We start from the raw sequence: 20,459 nt of genomic DNA on the forward strand, positions 1-20,459 counted from the left end.
AACAAAGAGAAAATGTGTTTCAAGAAACAATTTAACTGTAATTATTTAATGAGTAGCCATACTGACCTCAGAAACTTACCATTTACAAGAGTCATTGATATCTGGGGGTTTTCAAAGGCTAGAACTGCAAAACATTTCAGTGCTTGCATTCGAACCTGAATAAATATACAGCATTTACATTAATTACAATTAAAGTATTTTAAGAACTATTAGAAGTCAAGTAAAAATGCCATTTTAAAACATATCAAAAAATCTTAAAAATTTAAAAGACTAAAGGGTAGTTATCAAAAGTAAAAACAAATTTTCCAATGGGACATGAATTATTGGCCAAATCCTTGTGTGTTTTCTAAAGTGACTACAATTTGTTTTCATGGATATTAATTTGGGAAAAGTGGTTATTCAAAAATACATAGATCAAATTCCTTTTCTATAGAGTCCCAACAAATTTTGTGATAAAATGTTTGTTTTCTGTCCTCTTTAAATATTGTAATAGTTAATATTATAAATAATGCAATTATAGATAAATATAATTATAGTTCTTTATCTACTCAGAGATTTCAGGTTTAACTTAATACTTTTTTAATACTCCAAACAACAAAAAGATATTAAAGCCACCTGTAAATATTAATTCTATCATTTTGCAACTCTCTTAATAGTATTTTCTTCCAAACGTAATTGTTGTCTTAGTACATATATGTACTTAGTACATGTATGCACATCAGGAAAAAAATCCTTTATAAAAAATATGAAGCTTACTCTTTTAACACTATTTTACAAGAAATAAGATCTCTTTCACATCTATACAGATACATCCAAGCCTAAACTGAAAAAAATGCGCACTTCCTTTTTTAGCAGAAAAGAGCTATGTTAACTTATTATTCTGCCAATAACATTGCACCAAGTTTTTAAAATAGTAGCTTAGTTTATAGAAAATAAATTATATTACTTGCTTACTTTATAAGATGCAGAGGTTAAGAGGTGAGCAATATTCTGCACTGCTCCATGATTAAATAGCACTGTCTGATGGTCTGGACCCTATCACAAAACAAACCACAGCTCTTTAAACATACAGTAAAAAAAATCAAGTTATTTTACTTTATACTAATTAATTGCAGGCTTACTGCTTTCAATGTCTAATTTCACTAATTTCAAATAAATATTAGAATTGGATTGTCGTTACATGACTTCACCTTCACTGCTTGCCCAGCAATTTTTAGAACACAAAACTTTATAAAAGTATGAGCTACATTGCTTGCTCTTGTTTTCTCTTTACCTCATTCTAGAGAAAAATAGTTCTTCCCTTCAAGTAGGACTTGGAAGAGAAGCATCACCAAACTTGCAAGTAGTACTTTCTGCAAAAAATTGTAGCACTAGGGAAGAAGTTGCTATTTTTTTTTGGGGGGGAGTAACAACATAAAGACAAGGTTCATGTTGTAAAAAATGGTAACAGTGGGTTTCCCTTAGCATCTCTCTTTAGAATATTAACTATATGTTGCCAAAAAAATCAAATTTTAAAATGAAAAAAGCCCACATCATCTGGGGGGAATTATATATTTTACGAGTAGGAAATAAGGAAGATCTTGGAGAAGCATATTTATACATTTTAAAACGAAAAATCCAAGTGTGTTTCATATATCTCAAGAAGGAATTATACCAATTGCAATATAAATGTTGGATTTGTATTGTATTTGTGTTTGTAACTATTTTTGGCTATTTTATATGTGCTTTTAAACACCCTTTATAAAAAACACTTGTATTCATATTTAAAGTGGAAGTTCCTATTTTTTTTTATAGAAATGAGATTCTCGTGAATGATACTGAACAATTGAAACATGAAAAATAAATCTCAAATAAAAAATTGCAGCTGTCTATGATCACCAAATGTCAATGCTATTGGAATAGAACATTATTAAGCATTTTGCATAACATAAACATCTTGCATGGCTATAAGATGCAATAAGAAAGGTTCGTATAGGGTAGCAATTGATACAACCTCAGAAGAAGCTTATTTCAATACACTTTAGTATTTTCAGTAACATTTGGCTGTTGACTGAAAAAAAAGTGTGCAGAAGAAAGCATAAGGCTAAGGATGCACAATCTGGACCACAGCAACTTTGGGGAGTGCCAAGGGAAAGAGATTTTTAACTGATGGTCCAGTAGTGGCCAGTTGGGCGTAATGGTTAAGGAATTGGACTAGTACTAGATTGATACAAGTTCAAGTCTAACCTGAGCCACATGAGCTACCTGGAAACATTGGGCCAGTTATTCTCTTTCAACCCAACTCACTTTAGATGGATATCATGGGGGGAAATGGGAAGAAGATTTAAAGAAATGATAAAACTAATGATAAGTAGATGGATAAGAAGTGTGAAACTTATTTTTCCATATTTTTGTTTTTTTAAAGCATTCCTGATTAACATCAAAATACTTAAAGTAGCTAATATTAAAAGGTTTTAAAACAAAAGTAAAAAAGCAAAAAGAACCCAAAATGGCATGTGAAAAACTTAGGATACTAGGTATCTTTAATTTGTTACTATATTTTTTCATTCTTTAACTATATATCTTTAACTGTATCTTTAACTATAAAAAAAGATAATAAACCAAAAGAAATGCAATTCCAATAAGTTTTTTTTTTTTAAAGATGTTCCTTTGAATATTTTTTCTGAGATGCCAGTTTTTCTCATCTGAATTTCCTGATGATAGTTTGATCTCTTGGCTCCAAATTACTGAATTTATCAGACTTGAATGTTAATTCTTTATGAAGGGACAAAAACATTTGTGTCCTAATCACATAAAAAACCTTTCCCTATAACTATGCATACATTTTGGCATACTGTGTAACTGTGTGTTATGCTAGATGCTCTGTAGTGGATAAGATGATGCTCCAGAGAGTTATAAACACAGCACAAAAAATCATCGATTGCTCTCTTTCTTCTTTGGAAGAGATTGTGAAGACCAGACTCCTCTCTAGAGCACTAAAAATCTCCACAGACTGTTCTCATCCTGGTCATTCATATTTCGAATTGTTACCATCAGGGAGATGTTATAGGTGTCTTAAAATGAGGACTAATAGACTGAGAAACAGTTTCTTTTCCAAGGCAATAATTATCTTGAATCAAACAGTACATTTGTGATTTAGTCCTATGTATAAAGTGGCATTTTTAAACTATCTAACTTAATATATGTTTTAAATAGGTTTTAGACTAGGTTTTTAATTATTATTATTATTACTTTAATTATTTTAATTTTTAAATACTCTGTAGTGTGATTGTGATGTGGTGTTTGGGGCACTGTGCTGTAGTAGCTTTCAAATTTCATTGTATTTTGAATGCAATGACAATAAAGGTAAAGGTATTCTGTTATCCAAATTCTACTGTATGTGAGTAATAAAGGCTATACTGTTAGCCATGAACTGACAAGTGAGAGCAGTATTGTGGTTGTTAAGTGAGTTGCACCCAGTGTTACCTTTTTTGTCTTGGTCGTTAAGGAAATATTGAAGTCATTAAGTGAATCACATAATTGTTAAATAAATCCAGTTTCCCAAATTGAATTTGCTTGTTGGAAGCTCTCTAAGAAGGCCACAAATGGCAATCATATGACCATGGGACGCTGCAATTGTAATTGTAAGCTGATTCTCAAGCGCCCAAATTTTGATCATGTAACTGAGGGAATACTGTGATGGTTGTAAGTGTGAGTACTGATTATATTTCACTTTTTTCAACACCATCATAACTTCAGACATTAAATGAATGTTCATAAATGAGGATTACATGGACCAAATTAGAGCTAATCAAATATTAACATATAAAACCTACCCAAAACTTTATTCTCATCTTTTTATCAAAGTAATTTCAGAATCATCTTGATAATGTTAAGACTAGAAAAGTATCTAACAAATCACTGTTTCTAATTAATGTCACCAACATCAACAAAAAAGATTAATACATTTTAGTACTATCTTATTAACTAATGAGATAACACATGCCAGACTTTACTGCCTAGGTCTTTTTGCTCAAGGTGCTTTCCTTTAGCTAGTGAACAAACAGGTATCACTTTCTTTTCTCTTCTAATATGATGCCAGGTTTAACAATGAAATATAATACATTATCTTTATTATGAACCAATTATAATGTAGAGCACCTTGTTTACTTTGCTCAATTTAAAACCCTTAACTTTTTATTTTGGCTAGCTGTACAAAGATGAAAGTTGAAAAATCTCTGTTTGAACTTCATGGGGTTTTTGGGGCGGGGGGGGGGGTTTACAGCATATTTTGATACTCATACCACAGATTCTCTTCAGTTTATTATTAAATGTTTCAAAATTTTCTGCTAATACACTTTAATCCTCTCGTTTTTATATTAACTTCAAATCAGAGAAGTGCTCTAAAATGTTAGTCTGCGCTAATAAAATGTGTACATATATCCTGATTCAAGTAAAAACAAGGTATTAAGCTACATTTAACCAGCATAACAACATCTGAAAATAATTTGGACTGTTGACACAGACAAATTTCTTAATTTAAAAATGCAATCATTGTAGGGGGAAAAAACTTACATTGGCACACAGAAGTGGCTGAGGTGAGGATTTAAAGCTGCAGCTATGCCAGTGTCGGAGCTGAAGAACAGATATTAAAAAATATAAAACTAAAGCCAAGTATTATACTATCTTTCTTTTTCAAATTTTTTAATATTTATATTTTTTAAAAAATATAAAACTAAAGCCAAGTATGATACTATCTTTCTTTTTCAAATTTTTTAATGTGCACTAAGCAATTACCTGTATTATTAAAATATCAATTTTTCATTTGCTTCCAAATTGTGGATCACACAGACACAAATTGGGAGGGGGGGAGAAAGAGAAGCTCATAATCCGAAACATACCAGATGATCTGTCAAACATGGTGGCAGCACTGTTATGGCATGGGTATATGTGACTACCAAAGGTGTTTATTGATGATCTGACTGCTGATGAAAGAAGCAGGAAGAATTCTGTACTGCATCGGGCCATGATGGCGAACCTATAGCACACGTGCCAGAGGTGGCACACAGAGCCTTCTCTGAGGGCACGTGAGCCATAGCTCCATCTTAGCTCCGCCATGCATGCGTGTGTGCACCTCCCGCCAGCCAGCTGATCTTTGGATCTTTGCTGTTCATGCATAGGGGACACGCAGACAAGCACGGGGCTGAGGCGCATGCGCAGGGGACACACAAGCATGCGCAGGGATGGGGCAGATGCGTGGGGGCAAAGCACATGCATGGGGGTTGCATGTACAGGGGACACACATGTATTGTTTTTTGGGGATGCACATGTGAGCTTTGGGCACTCGATGCCAAAAAGTTTAGCCATCGCTGGCATAAGGCTATGCTCTCTGCTCAGATTCCGTCAAATACTGCAAAACTGATAGATCACCACTTTATATTGCAGATGGATAATGACCTAAAACATGCAATGACCTAAAAGCAATCCAAGAGTTTCTCAAGGCAAAGAAATGGGATATTCTTCACTGGCCAAGTCAGTTACCCTAGCTCAATCTAATAGAGCATGCTGTTCATTTATTGAAGACAAAATCTCAATGGTTAATGCCATACTTTTGCCATACCCTTTGAATTAAAACTGAAAAACTTCACTTCATTCACATATTGAGTTTCATTTGAAATTCAATTTGATGGTGTACAGAGGCCAAATGCCAAAAACCGTTTAAGAACCTGATAACCCCCCTCTATGTATACATTCTCTCTCTCTACATATATAGAACATTCAATGATACCATTTAAGATTTCAGCTATGAAACCACTATCTGAATACTCTGTTCTTGTCTGCCTTTCTTGAAAACTGTGATTCTATTAATGTTTCTTCTAGAATGTATATAGGGCTGCAGATTTGAAAAGATTTCAATTCAAGAGACTGAATTTCTGAACCTGTTAATGAATTTTGTAAAGCATCATTTCTATAAACCTTGACAAATTCATCCATGGACCACATCTACAGAACACCATATCAAAGCTTTCATCAATCTTCTAGGAGGGAAGAGGAAGGATCAGGGTGAATATAGCAATTTACTCTGTTGTACTGGAATTATATATATTATTCTATAAAATATTTATAATTTTTTTAAAGGAAAGTTGTTGCTTATATTTACAACCTTAGTGCCAAACTCACAGAACGAGGAACAAGTACATAATGCTTCGAGAGTTAAGAAATTCAGGATAGCCTCAAGTATATCGTATACACGCCAATTAGAGATTATGTTTGAGAGTAACACAATGAATTGAAGAGAAAAATTATTTAAAACACTTGGAAAACAATACTTCAGAAGCAAATAAACGTATGCATATGGAAAGAACATTCATTACATTTCTTACTTTGCAGCAATGTGAGAAGATCTGACATATATATTCTTGAGTATATCGAGACCTACTAAGCAGCGCCATGAGGTGGGGAATAACTGTAGCATCCTTAAAAAGTCAAAAAAGTTAAACAAAGCATTTTAATACAAAAAAAAAATCACAGATAAATCTACTTTGTGGACTTGGCACAAAATTTTATTCTATATTGTGGTTCAGAAGGAAGCAGTTTGAGAACTGCAAAGTTTACTATTAATTTACACACAATATAAACAAAGATTTATTTACAAAGATTGTAGAGTTCTGGCAATTTAAGAACATAATCTAACTAGCATCACAGGATACCTTGAGTACTGATATTTTCAACCTTCTTTTAGAATGGCTTTTATATATTTTCTGCATTGCTTAGAAATATATGGAAACAGAAATTGGTAGACCAGTTAAAAATTTAGATTATTAATACTTGTCTGGACAATTTCTATTAAATGTCATCTCATTGATATACGTAATGCATTATGAATTTTTGCTCTAAGGAGCTTAATCTCAATTTTCATTGCTCATTTATCATGGTGGCTTTTCAGAAAACAAAGAATTTATAAAACCTTAATACAAAATAACAAAACTAGATTATTTTCAGAATCTATTCAAGTTACAAAGTCAGTAACCCAGAAAGCCAATCACAGCCCACCAATGACTATAGTAATTAAAAGATGAGCAAATTGTTCCATGCATGAACCACTCAGCATAGGAAACAGAGTTTCAAGTTCATACATGGAAGGAAACAGGATCCTTTGTTCCAGGAAAATAGGAGGGGAGAAGCGAGAAAAGCCAAGTGCATTGGGGCAGAAGAAAGAAAAATGGGAGGTCCAGGGGAGATCAGGAGATAAATGGCCAGGTAGGGGTATGCTGCTTGGAACATTGGCAACAGCTGAGAGTGGGAAGGTGGAGGTAAAGGGAAATTCTTAAGAAATACAAGACTAATAGCATATACTTGGAGTACAAAATAAGCAATATAAACTGCTAAATATTTAAGACATTGGGAATATTTTGTAGTGTAAGGCTGAGGACCATCTTGAAAGCCACATGTGGGACACTTTCCTACATAGCCCAGGTAATCAGCTGATGAAAATGATTACTTTATACTTAAGGACAATGAAAGTCTCCTGCAAAGTAATAAAACGTACAATAATTCTAATATTACTTTCATAGCTTGTGGATTATTCTAAAAGTATGTTCATTTCACTATTAAAACCATCAGTCCCCACTCAAATCAATATAATGAATATTATTCACATATTTCTCAAGTAGGAAATACAATAAAGTTGTGTTTGCTTTTCACACAATAGATGATAGTAACAGCATATGATTCTCAAAAAAAAGATTAATTTGCCTTTATATCTTGGAATGCAATATACAAACTCAAACTTGCATGCTATAAGCATGCCAATGAACACTATAAATTCCAATTATTTTGTGAAGTCAATTCTGACACCAACATATTTTGTCATGTGAGTTATAATGAGTTTTTAGCTTGGATAAATGGCAATGGTTTTAATTTCAAATATTCTAAATTGTCCCAGAAACATGCATGAAATAAAACTTTACACAGATTCAAAAGATAAATTATTGCTGTAACTTACTGAATACAATAATTCTTCAGGAGTGACAGGGCTGGTGAAAATAGTACGAAGACACCTGAGGCAAGCTTCAATGAATTTAAGATCTGGTGATAGTAACCCTGTAAATACAAGTTTAGATTATTTTTCAGTTCTCACAAACTGTGTACTCAAAAAACGAATGAAATAATGAAAATGTAGGTACCTTGCAATAAGACTGGTATGATATGGCAGTCCAGTAGAGATTTAACATTATTTTCTGTACCCATTGCAAGGCTTCCTAGAACTACTGCACATTCTGTTTTCAGCTCAGTGCTGGAGTTTTCTTGCTGAAGCAAGTATAGCAACCTACATGTAGAAATACAACTGTTTAAGTAAGATCACATAAAATAATTCAAATAAAGAATCTTCCTATACAAACAAAAGCAGATTATAAAAATGCTAATGGATGGGGCTTACACAGAACCCTACCTAGATTCCATTAGATAGATAAAAATGTGAACATTATTTCCAAAACCAATGTTGAAAAAGTGGAATTACAATGGAAAACTAATTAGCTTGTGTCCAATTTAAATTAGCAGTAGCAGGTCAGAGTGAAAAGCTATCCTGGAACAAATGGGGAATATATTTTTAAAACATAGGTAGCCAGAAAAATCTCAAAGAAATTGGCAGGAAACAAAAAGAAATATAGAAAGAGATGCAATTTATTTTGGAAAGAACTTTATTAGTACAAACCTGGAACAATTAAAAGAAATGTGTTAAAATCACTGAATAAAAAAGTCAAAGATAGCCTTGTAAAGGTATCCTGCAAAAAGCTTAATTATGGTCTGTTTAAAATGTCTATTAGAAACAAATACAAATATGGTCTATTTAGCATGCCTAATCAGAAAAATGACACTATGAAACTTCCAGAAAATTGCTAAAATATTTTAAAAATAAAATTATAGCAAGAAGGTATGTTCCAATTGCAGTGGAATCTCTACAGAGTCAAGATTTTGTGCATAATATTAAGTCATAATGGGTGGCCCTCATATATATCAAAAAGCCATAAGCAAACCACATTTTTCTCAATCAAATCTCCAACACAATTAGTAATAAATGTAATGGAAGCAACCACGTAAAAATATTTTGTCAACTAGTAACATTACATAACTTCAGAATAATTAGAAATATACCAAATAATAGTAAAGCATCTATGATACACTACTGCACTTTCAGCATGTTGTGTTATACTCAAAAGTGAAGAATTAGTTATCTCCATATTATTAAAAACGCATGTTAAAAATAAACCCATCCAGCTCTAGGAATTCCACATACATCAAAAATGTTTTAATGCAATAATGCAAATTTCCTAACATTATTTTTAAAAAATATTTATTGCTTTAGCTTTCAGGATAAATTTGGCTTATACAAAAGAAAGTTACAGTAGAGGAAAACACATTCATTAAATGAATGCATTATGTAAGGAAAAAGAGCTGGACGTGTTTATTTTAAACGTAATGTTTAATCCCAATGGGGGCAATTTTGAGCATGAAGCAACCAACTGTGGAAAGCTAGGTTAGCAATACAAATGAGGCAATTATCAGCTTCAACTCATTTATGTGCTGAACTCCCACACATACAAACTCTAATGGAAGCCTGTAAAATACATTCCTGAGCATCAGTTTTCATGCGTAAAGAAAAAATCCCTGAGCATAAACCAGCTGTTTTATAAGGGTTTTTACTGAAATAATTCCCTTTATTTAGTCTCTCAATTTCTTGCCTACACACTATGATGCAGAAATAATGAGCAGAGTTTTCTTTTTTTAGTTTTATCATGGGTTATTTAAGTTATTATGGAGCTTGTGAACCTACCTGATTTTTTTTACATGTATTCAGAACAGTATTCAGTGCTTCTTATTCTGCAAGCTCTCCATAGATATTTATTCTCTTATCTGATTGATTGGAACCCCTAAGTAATGTACTTTTAAGTGTTACTATAGGTAGTTTTTGACTTACCGATGTTTGTTTAACAACAGTTTGAAGTTAGGACAGCCTTGAAAAAAGTGCTTTATGACTTTTACTCACACTTATGACCACTGCATCACCTCTATAGTCACATGATTGCAATTAAGGCGCAATCAGGTAAATCAGGTTTAGACTGGTTGCAGCATCCTGCGCTTACATGATCACAATTTGTTAGCTTTTTTGCTGGTTTCTGACAAGAAACATCCAAAATTTTCAGTTATTAAGCAGCGGGAGTTCCAGATAAAGAGCACAGGGGTGATATAGGGAGGCCCTGGAGTGTCCAGTACAGATTGCATACATGTTGGGGTGCTGCAATGTAGCAGAAAGCTGCAATTGTCCTCAGAAGCCTTAGCTGCCCCACCTGGCCCAGCATCACTTATGTCAGGAGGAGCATTACAAACCCCCACCCACTTATGCCCCCCAGATTTATGGCCTTTTGGCAGCTGTTGGGAGCAATAGAAGGCTTGGGGCTGAAGCAGAGGCCCAGGAACTCTAGCAATGTCATCCACCAAGGTTCAGACTCAGTGTCATCGCCATTGCCACTGAGAAATACTGTTCAAGCTGCACGCTGTTGGTTTTTGCTACCTCACATTATTCTCAAGCCACAAATCCTATTCCTTCCCAAGCTACACATCCCATTCTTACTATCCATTGGAAAGGCTCTGGTTTTCCCCAGGTCTCGCAAGAAGGAGCACACTATCTGGAGAAGGAATGGTGCACACAATTTGAAGAAGGAAGCCTTTCAAAGGACCATGAAAATGGGGCTCCTGCTATTCTCCAAACAGTACTTCTATTCTCAGGAGACCTGGGGAAGACCAGAATCATTAGATGGGGACACATGGTTTGGAGAAGGAATGGGATGTGTGGCTTAGAGAACAGTGATGAGGCAGTAAAGACTTGTGATGTGGAGTTTTAAGTAGAATTTCTCTGTGACAGTAGCATTGGGACTGAGGAGGCCATATCTGAGTTGAGGGCCTGGACAGTGCAATGAGCCTATAGGAAGGCCTGGGAAGAAGTGTGTGCAAGTTTAGGAAGGTCTGGGAAGGATAGCACTGATGAGTGCATGAGTGTAAGTGCAGACAGAAAGAGGGCACGGAGTGTATGCAAATGTAGGAAAACCCAGGGAAAGAGGGCATTGGTTGATGCATGCATGTTGGTGAATGCTTGGAGGCTTAGGAACACTGATTGTTACATGCATATATGTGAATGCAGGGAGATTCAAGGAAGAAGGGCGCTGGTGGGAGCATGCATCGGTGAGTTGGGAAAGGAGGATGTTGTGAATGTGTTATCAGCGAAGATGGAAAGGCACAGCATGTTCATGGCACATGGGAGTGAAGGGAGGAAGGCATAGCATGTACAAGTAAAGGAAGTGCCATTGAGGTAATGGAATATGTGATGGGGAGATGGTGGTTAGGAAATGAACAAGAGAAACAGCCCCCCAGTGGCTTAACAACTAGAGAAAGAAATTTAGGAAGGACCCACCCAAGTGGATCAAGCAGTTAAAAGTGACTACAGGAAGTCTATGCCTTCAGACTTGCAAGATTCTGTTGTAGCCTCACAATAAAGTTGAATTAGTTCATCTAGTGCCGTTTCTTGTCAAGTTTATCTGTGAAGGCTGATAGGAGATGGGGGGACATACTCAAGAGCCTGATTTACAACTGTGCCAGCTTTGCACAAGCAGTCAATGGGAAGCCAGTGTTAAGCCTAGCCCCCAAAGGTGTAAAATAATGTAACCAAAGTTTACATTATTCTTTATTTTCATATACTGTATAGACAGAATCTTGCCAGACTAAAGCTATACTAGCCTAATGGATATACCCTGGGAGATTCAATCATTAATTTCTTTCTCCTCCAATGATCCACCTACGCTGTCTCATCTCGCCCGCTCCTTGGAATGCGCTCCCTCATTGATGGAAACTGATATGTTACTGTAATTCATCATAGCCAGAAGGGAAGGTCACAAACGGCAATCACATGACTGCAGAATATTACAATCAGTCGAAATTGGGAGATGGTTGCTAAGCACCCAAATTTTATCACATGATTACAGGGCAGCTACATCAGCCAGCTTGTTAAGGACTGATCAGAAAAATCCTTCTTCAGTGCCTTCGTATCTTTGAATGGTTGCTGAAAGAATGGTTATAATTTGAAGACTATCATTATCTTATGAAAAGGCTAAGAACTAAATAACTGAGTCTTAGATCTTTGAATTCTATGAATTGTTTAACTATATATCTACCAAACTTTTCTATCTACAGATAGAAAAAATTAACTATTATGGTATTTATTGTATTTATTTTCTCTCTCTATTTTCAAGATTCTAAGCTATCTAAATAATAGAATGTCAATAATCTTTATATTATACAAGTATCACTGTATTGAAATAAAAAATATTTTAATTATATCGTTTAAAATTTAAAATAGAGATGCCACCTCTCTCTTTGAAATCTTATGGTAAGCAAACAAACAAACAAATAAGGGAATTTGCTTATCAATAGGCTTTAGACCAGAAGCTAATTCCATGCATATCAGTTTACTCATGTCACTGTTTTACACGATTAAAAGCTTTAAAACTGGAATGCTATTTCCCAAGGGACAATTACAGAGAACATTGAATCCATCTCTCCCCCACCAAAAAAAACTTTTTTTCTCTTATGTTTTTCTTTTGCCTGAAGCTCGTTTGACCATTTTTCTGACTATGACAACACAAGGACCCATGAGCACCTTCACTACTGAAGGAGAAAACATCCTAATCTTGTTGAGCTCCTTTTGTGCTCTACTTCACAAATATTCTCATGTATTCTTTTGTTTTGTTTTGCTTTGTCTTTTGTTTTCTGCTTGGTTCAACAGAAACAATACAGAGTAAGGGCAAGTCAGCTAAGCGCATATAGGAAGAGTAGGAATAGTTTGTGTACATCCTTAGTAGCTATTTAAACTGCTATATGAACTTTTTTTTGTCCCAATGAGATGAGCTGTATATTAGCTATGGATAGACTTCAAAAATATCCTTTATCAGAACTCTAAAATTTATAATTGGGAATAAAGTATAAAACAATAAGGAAATAGCACAATGCTGAACTCTTAAAGCAAGAAAACACCTATAGTGCCCAATGAATGCGGAGAATGCTCAGCGTCTGAGAAGTACTAACAGGTTTGGGAAAGAGGACAGATCATATGGAAGAATGGAATGTTTAAAGTTCTACAGGAGACAAGCAGAATAAGCAATACTGTCATGCTACTATTTTTAATCTTATCAGTCATATAATCTAAGGTGTTTAATCCTTGTGCTATCTTTTCTCTTATGTTTTTGGTATAAATAAAAAAATATTGATTAGCTAACTATGATTTTTCATTACATCTAAATTAGAATGGGCGTTGGTTCTTACCTGATACGCCTCTTCTCGTGGAACTGCGTAGAGCATCCAGAGAGTGGGAGGTGCTCCAGTCTTCATTTCTCACAGGCTGAGTTATAATTAGGGAACGCTCCTCCTTCCTCCACGTGACTCCTCCTTGCGTTCCCCCAGTTTTGCGAAGACGAGAGGACAACAATACCCTCTAACCTTAACTATAATACAAACTCAACTATATACAATAATGTCATTGGCCGAAACAGGGTTCCCCACCAGACGGACCAAACAGGGTGGGGCTGGATGCTCTACGCAGTTCCACGAGAAGAGGGGTATCAGGTAAGAACCAACGCCCATTCTCCGTAGAACTGCTGCGAGCATCCAGAGAGTGGGACATACCAAAGCATGTGTGTCCTACGGGCGGGACTCCGTCTGGGTCGGAATCTCCTGGGTATCTCTCGCCACCTGCTGCAGGACTCGCCTGCCAAAGGATGCTTCAGCTGAAGCGTAGGTATCAATTTTATAGTGGCATATGAAGGGTGACGGGGAAGCCCAGGTGGCAGCCCGGCAAATGTCAAGAATGGAAGCCTGAGTGGCCCAGGCAACTGATGTAGCAGCACTCCTGGTAGAGTGAGCGGTTATTCCACTGGGGACCGGAAGGGCCTGAACCAAATAGGCCTTGGATATGGTGGCTCTAATCCAACAGCCCACTGTGGATGGGGATACCTTACAACCTAACGTCTTTGGCTGAAAGGACAGAAACAGAGACTCCGATTTCCTGATGGACCGTGTGCGATAGATGTAAATACGCAACGCCCTACGAACATCTAGGGTATGCCACTGCCTTTCTTTTTCATGCAAAGGCTTTGGACAGAAATTAGGAAGGACCAACTCCTGCGCCCTGTGGAATGCTGAGTTGATTTTTGGTAAAAAGGAAGGGTCTGGTCTCAAGACCACCCGATCAGAATGAAAAATACACAGATCTTTTCTCACGGATAGAGCTGCAATTTCAGATATCCTTCTAGCTGAGGTTATTGCCACCAGAAAAACTACTTTAAAGGTAAGAAATTGAAATGTTGCCTCCCTGAGAGGCTCAAATGGAGGCTTAGTCAAGGCCAAGAGAACTTTGTTAAGGTCCCATGTCGGGTATCTGTGCACCACTGGAGGACGCAAGTTGGAAGCCCCTTTAAGAAAGGCCTTAATTCGAGGGTGGTGGGAAAGAGGGCCGAATGGGCCGCCAGCAACCACCGTTGAGAGAGCTGCGACCTGCCTCCTCAAGGTATTGGGTGATAAGCCCCCATCTAGGCCGTCTTGCAGAAAGGCCAGGATCTGGGCAATTGAAGGAGAACGTGGGTCGATAAATGATTTGTGGCACCATTTACAAAAACTGTTCCAGGTTGCATCATAGATACGAGTAGTAGAAGGTCTTCTAGCAGCCAAAATGGTATTAATGACCTGGGCTGACAAGCCCTCCTCAATTAGCCTTTCCCGCTCAACCTCCAAACGGCTAACTGAAGCCATTGCGGTTCTGGGTGAAGTAGTAGGCCTTGTGACAGAGAGATCTGCTCTAGCGGAATCCTCCACGGCAGGGCTATCGACAGATTGCGAAGGTCCGCAAACCACGGTCTCCTGGGCCAATATGGAGCCACCAAGAGAATCTCTGCTCTCTCGAATATTAATTTCCGAATCACCCTGGGAATCAACAGAAATGGAGGGAAGGCATACAGAAGTCCGGGAGGCCACGGGCAACGCAGAGCATCGTGGTCCTCCGCACCGTTGGAGGGATAACGAGAAAAGAACCTTGGCGTTTGCGCGTTGAGTGGAGATGCAAAGAGGTCTACCAAGGGCTGGCCGAACCTGGCTGCTGCCTCCCTGAACAGGCGTGGGTGTAGACGCCACTCTGCTTGGTCCAGCGTGGCCCTGCTGAGCCAGTCTGCTTGGACGTTGGAGGTTCCGGAAATGTGTTCCGCTCTGATGGACAGCAGGTGTGCTTCTGCCCACCGACACAGCCGCTCGGCCTCCCTCATGAGAATGGAATGGGTGCCCCCTTGATGATTGATGTGGGCCTTGGTCGTAGTGTTGTCCGTAAGGACTAGGACATGGCGCCCTCTCACCTGAAGAATGAAGGCTCGCAGGGCCAAGTACACCGCGCGAAGCTTTAACCAGTTGATGTTTCGGTTTTGCTCCGCAGGAAACCAAACTCCCTGGGCCGACAGAGACTGCAGATGAGCCCCCCACCCGGAAAGACTTGCGTCCGTCGTGAGAGTGACCCTTTGAGGCTCCTTGATGTCCCGAGTTGACAGATGGGCGTGTCCACCATAGGAGGGAGGCGAGGACCCTTGGGGGCACTTTCACCACAAGGCCTGATGTGCTCCTTCCAGAACGCTGGTATGGCAGGAGGAACCACTGCAAGGATCTGGAATGTAAGCGAGCCCAAGGGATAATAGAGATGCAAGAAACCAGCTTTCCCAGCAGTTTGGATAGACTGAGCAAAGATGGTTTCCCTGTTTGTCGGGTAGACCTGATAGCTGAGTGGATACTTAGGAGCCTCTCCTGAGAGAGAAAAACTTTCCCTTCCACAGAATCAATCACAGCCCCTAGGTGGGCTATATGAGTGGAAGGACTAAGCTGACTTTTCTCCCAATTGACTAAAAAACCGTGGGCCTGGAGAACCGAGAGGGTAGTGTTAGTATCACTCTCGGCTTGATGTCGGGAAGGGGATACGACAAGGATATCGTCAAGATAGCAATGGATACAAATGGGAACCTGTCTAAGGTGAGCTGCTAGAGCCGCCAACACCTTAGTGAAGGATCTCGGGGCCGAGACGAGGCCAAAGGGAAGGGCTACATACTGGAAATGCTGATTATTATAGCAAAATCTCAGATATTTAGAATACGAGGGATGGATGGGGATATGGAGATAAGCCTCGGAGAGGTCAACAGACGTAAGCCAATCCCCTTCCCTGATGCTTTGCAAAATAGACTGTAAAGTCTGCATTTTGAACTTATGGTGAATAACAAAGCAATTGAGTCTCTTAAGGTCTAAAATGGGTCTCCAACCCCCGGAATGCTTAGGCACCAGGAATAGGAGGGAATAGAAACCCCTTCCTCATTGTGAAGTTGGTACAGGTTGGATGGCCTTAATATCAGACAGATGTTTGATAGCGGAGACCATGAGGGCCCGCTTAGTAGGATCCCTGGAAATGGGTGAAATCCTGAAATGTTCAGGCGGGGAAGTACGAAACTGTAGGACCAGGCCAAAACGCACGGAGCTTCTGACCCAAGCGTCTGAAGTGGATTCCTCCCATTGGTCGGCAAAATGCCTGAGGCGGCCGCCTATGGGATAAGAACCTGCAATCCTATCTGGGTCGGCGGGACGCCCTGCTCCCAGCACCCCTAAAGGGCCTTCTGTAGCTGCCCCCTCTTCTGCTTCTGTCTCCCGAATCACTCCGGTCCTGGTAGGATGGCCGGAATGACGGGGAACCCTGAAACCTGGGGGTGAATGATGGGTGGAAGGGGGGACGAAAGGAGCCCCTCCGAAAGGGCTGGGATCCCCTGGAATCTTGCCTACGAAAAAGTGAGGGCAAGAACTTTTTCTTGTTCCGAGTTTCCAGCAGTAAAGGTTCAAGCGTGGGCCTGAACAGCTTTCCCTTTGAGACAGGGGCTGAAGCCAACTTAGACTTATTTTTGATGTCAGCCTGCCAGTGTCGAAGCCAAAGTAATCTTCTGGCAGTTACGTGGGAAGAAATGGCTTGGGATGAAAACTTAACAGAATGAAAGGTGGCGTCGGCTGCAAATTCTGCCGCCGCCGTGATCTTTGCAATATCCTGATGGGCCCTGGTGTTATCTGGGGGGATATGCTGCTTCAGCTGCCTAAGCCATCTAATGGAAGACCGGGTGAAGAAGGAGGCGGCGGTGGCCGACCGAATGGCCCAAGCATCAGATTGGTGCGCTCGTCAGAGCGCCATCTCTGCTCGCTTGTCCTCCGGCTTCAACGCTTCCAGTGCATCGATAGGGTTGGAGGAAGAGGCTAGTCTTACAATTGGATCATCTACCTCCGGGGTGTCCAACATAGCGGAGAAATCTGGGTCAAGGTTAAACAACCTCTTGTCCTGACTAGAGGGGGCGGGGGAAGGACCCACCGAAGCCAACTGCCTGGCCACCAAATCTGAAAAGATCGGGGGGGTCAGAATAGTGTCAGCCTCTACCACCGGCTGCCTGAACATTAGGTCATCTGGATCCTCTGGGTTCGATGGAGGAGGGTCAGAGGGAGACTGTGAAGTCAGACCTGAAGCGTTCTTTGCCTTGAATAGCAAAGACTTAAATAAATGAGGCTTAAAAAGACCCACCGTAGTAGATTGCTCGGGAAGAATGCCCTCATCCTCTGACATGTCCCCTTCCATAGGTTCTGCCTCAAGAACAGGCTCGGAATACTGTAAGGACCCTCTATCAGAGCCTTCGTCATCCTCGAAGGGTTCAAAGCCCGCTGCTTCCTCTTCGCGGGTATCCTCCCCCTCTGGGAATGGGGCATCCATATGGGAAGGTACCTGACCATGCTGAGACGCTGGTCCGGAGAGAGACCTTCCAGATAAAGAGCCAACCTCGGGAGTCCTTTCTCGGTTGTCTGGCCTGGACAGCTGTTGCATCCCTTCGGCTATCCCTTGACGGATGGCAGACTGCATCCATTCCTTGACACTATCCGGGATGATGACTGAAACAGGATCTTCAGGGCGAAGGCCTGCATCGGTAGGCGTGAAGGTCGCCTCGGGCGTACGGGTGGGCTGGCGGCCCTGGGTGTTACCACACCTGGAGGGAGAAGATTGACTTGGCAGAGGGGGGGGGCAGAGGTAGAAGGTAAGGCAGGTGTTACAGATTGTGATTCTTTAGCCCTTTTGCTAAACTCTTTCTCTAGGGCCTTATGGCATCGTAATGCGTCTCTTTGAGAGGTACTGGAAGAGTCCTTGTCCCTTTTGCGAAGGTAGTGTGTCTTAGATTTGGCCTTCAAAGAAGACCCAGTGGGATTGGCCTCTGCCATGTTATCAAACAAAAATTGGCAACAAGAAAGGCGGTTGGCACGCCTAGGAGTTCGGCCTACTACGCAAGCCGGTTTTCCCAAGGTTGGGTCACGTCCCCCTTCTGGAACAATTTTTTTTTTATTCTCTTAATTCTAACTATTTATTTATTTATTTATCTACTTATTAAATACTATGGTTATTCTTATTAATCTAATACAATACTTTTTTTTTTATAATAAAGGAAGAAAATCTATCTAAAGTTAGTAACTATATACAAAAATTATTTATTATTTATTATTTTTGTGGGCTAGGCCCAAAGGAAAGTGAGGCCAATTAAACTCTAGCAGCAAAAAAAAGTCTTCTACTTCAAACCTAAAACCCAAATAAATCAAATGAACGCTGAGGCCAATAAATTATGTATATATATAAATAATGAACAAATACTGAACAAATAGGCCTCCTAGGCAGCCCCCCAACAACAATGGGAAGTACGTGCCAGCGCCTCTGAAAGAGCTGCGGGCAAAGAAAGAAGCCAACAATAATTAATTAAGAGACGCAACAGGGCACGGAGCCACAGTGCTCTCTAGAAGAAAGAAATTGGTCCACGCGGCCTGACGGTCCCGCTAAGGGCCTACAACGGCCACGCAGCTCACGAAAATAAAATAAAATCCCTTTATTCTTTCTTAAAAATGAAACAAAATGGCGCCGGCCACGAGGCGCGTCCAAAATGGCCACCCGGCACAGAGCGCACGTTTCAGAGGCGCACCAGCCCGAATCAGGAACTCAGAAAAAAGGTAAAAAGCACAAATAAAGGGCTGGGAGAGGAAGCGTTGCTTCCTCTAAGGCGTTCTGGGGGGAAGACGCAACTACGCGCTAAAAATAGCGCAGAGCCAAGCGGCTGAGCCCAGCACGCTTGGAACGGCAGAGGAAAAAAGGAGGAGGGGGGGCGAAAGGCTCCGTTCCCTTACCTCCCTCCTGAGCGCGAAAGAGCTCTTTAACTAAATTTAGGGCAACTACCAAGGCACAGGGACAAGGAAAAAGGTGAATCAAATCAAACCTGACACAGCGAAATGTAATAAAACCTGAAATGGCCAAGGAACAGGAAGATAGCAGCCTGTATTTCTCGAAGGCTGAGCTAAACTGGGGGAACGCAAGGAGGAGTCACGTAGAGGAAGGAGGAGCGTTCCCTAATTATAACTCAGCCTGTGAGAAATGAAGACTGGAGCACCTCCCACTCTCTGGATGCTCGCAGCAGTTCTACGGAGAAAATAACTTTCTGGATTGGAATAACTAAACCCAGACTCTCAGGTCTGTTGACTTTAAAACCAATTTCAAATCCTAAATTGTCATGATTTTAATAAAATTGCAGGAGCAATCTGGTGCTTTTCAAATATTCTGGACTTCAATAATCCCTAACATCTGCCCATGCTGAATGAACTTTATAAAAGGTGTAATCCAAAATAGGTAGAATGCAAGTAGTGATTTCCTACATCTATTGAGTATCAATATCCATTTATCAGTAACTAGGAAACTTCCAACTGTTATATGCCAAATAGGGAGGAAGAAAGGGACATGAAAGCAAAATATATAGACAGAAATTGTGTGTGTGTGTGTTTGTGTTCATAATAATTGAAATAGATCATCCTGTTCTCCTATACCATACAAACTCAGTTCCATATTGTGAGTCCTACTTCTGTTCAATAAATGTAACATTTGGTTGTTGCATTCTTCTCAAGATCATGTTCCTTAGCATAATAGAATAAAATAAACATTTCACTTCTATTGTTTTCAATTTTAACAGTTTTATTTTCTTAAAACAAGCAATCAGAACTCACATCAATCTATTGCATAAAAATTCATATTAAAACACAGCACTGCATCAACAATTGAGATGCCAAGGTCTGATACCATTCACTATTTATTATTTCAATTTATGTAACTGCTTGTTTCAAATGTATAACTTACTTTCTCAGCTACATAACCAGAAAAAAATCAGCCAAGAAAATGGCAGGAAGTTCTTTAACGATAATTTGGACAAGGATAAAAGTCGAAACCAAATATACTGAACTTTGAGCCATTAAGTTTATTATTGTGTGTGGTTGATTGACTTCCAAGAGATAAACCCTGAAAT

General features: G+C 39.3%; 1 protein-coding gene across 4 annotated transcripts in view; it reads right to left on the reverse strand.

Moving 5' to 3' along the window:
• ARMC8 (armadillo repeat containing 8) overlaps positions 1-20,459 on the reverse strand; it is a 62,180-nt gene that overhangs the window by 19,826 nt on the left and 21,895 nt on the right. For all 4 annotated transcript variants that reach the window (XM_087964867.1, XM_087964866.1, XM_087964868.1 and 1 more), the window contains 6 exons: positions 8,166-8,308; positions 7,985-8,082; positions 6,363-6,455; positions 4,555-4,614; positions 955-1,035; positions 80-155 (listed from right to left, as the gene is read on the reverse strand). In XM_087964867.1, the coding sequence (XP_087820993.1) occupies positions 80-155; positions 955-1,035; positions 4,555-4,614; positions 6,363-6,455; positions 7,985-8,082; positions 8,166-8,308 (551 nt within the window). The remainder of the gene's footprint in view (positions 1-79; positions 156-954; positions 1,036-4,554; positions 4,615-6,362; positions 6,456-7,984; positions 8,083-8,165; positions 8,309-20,459) is intronic.

Source organism: Notechis scutatus, chromosome 4 (genome assembly GCF_049901735.1).
Source record: "Notechis scutatus isolate UNSWTSFEM ecotype Mainland chromosome 4, rNotScu1.2, whole genome shotgun sequence".
Taxonomy (NCBI): Eukaryota; Metazoa; Chordata; class Lepidosauria; order Squamata; family Elapidae; genus Notechis; species Notechis scutatus.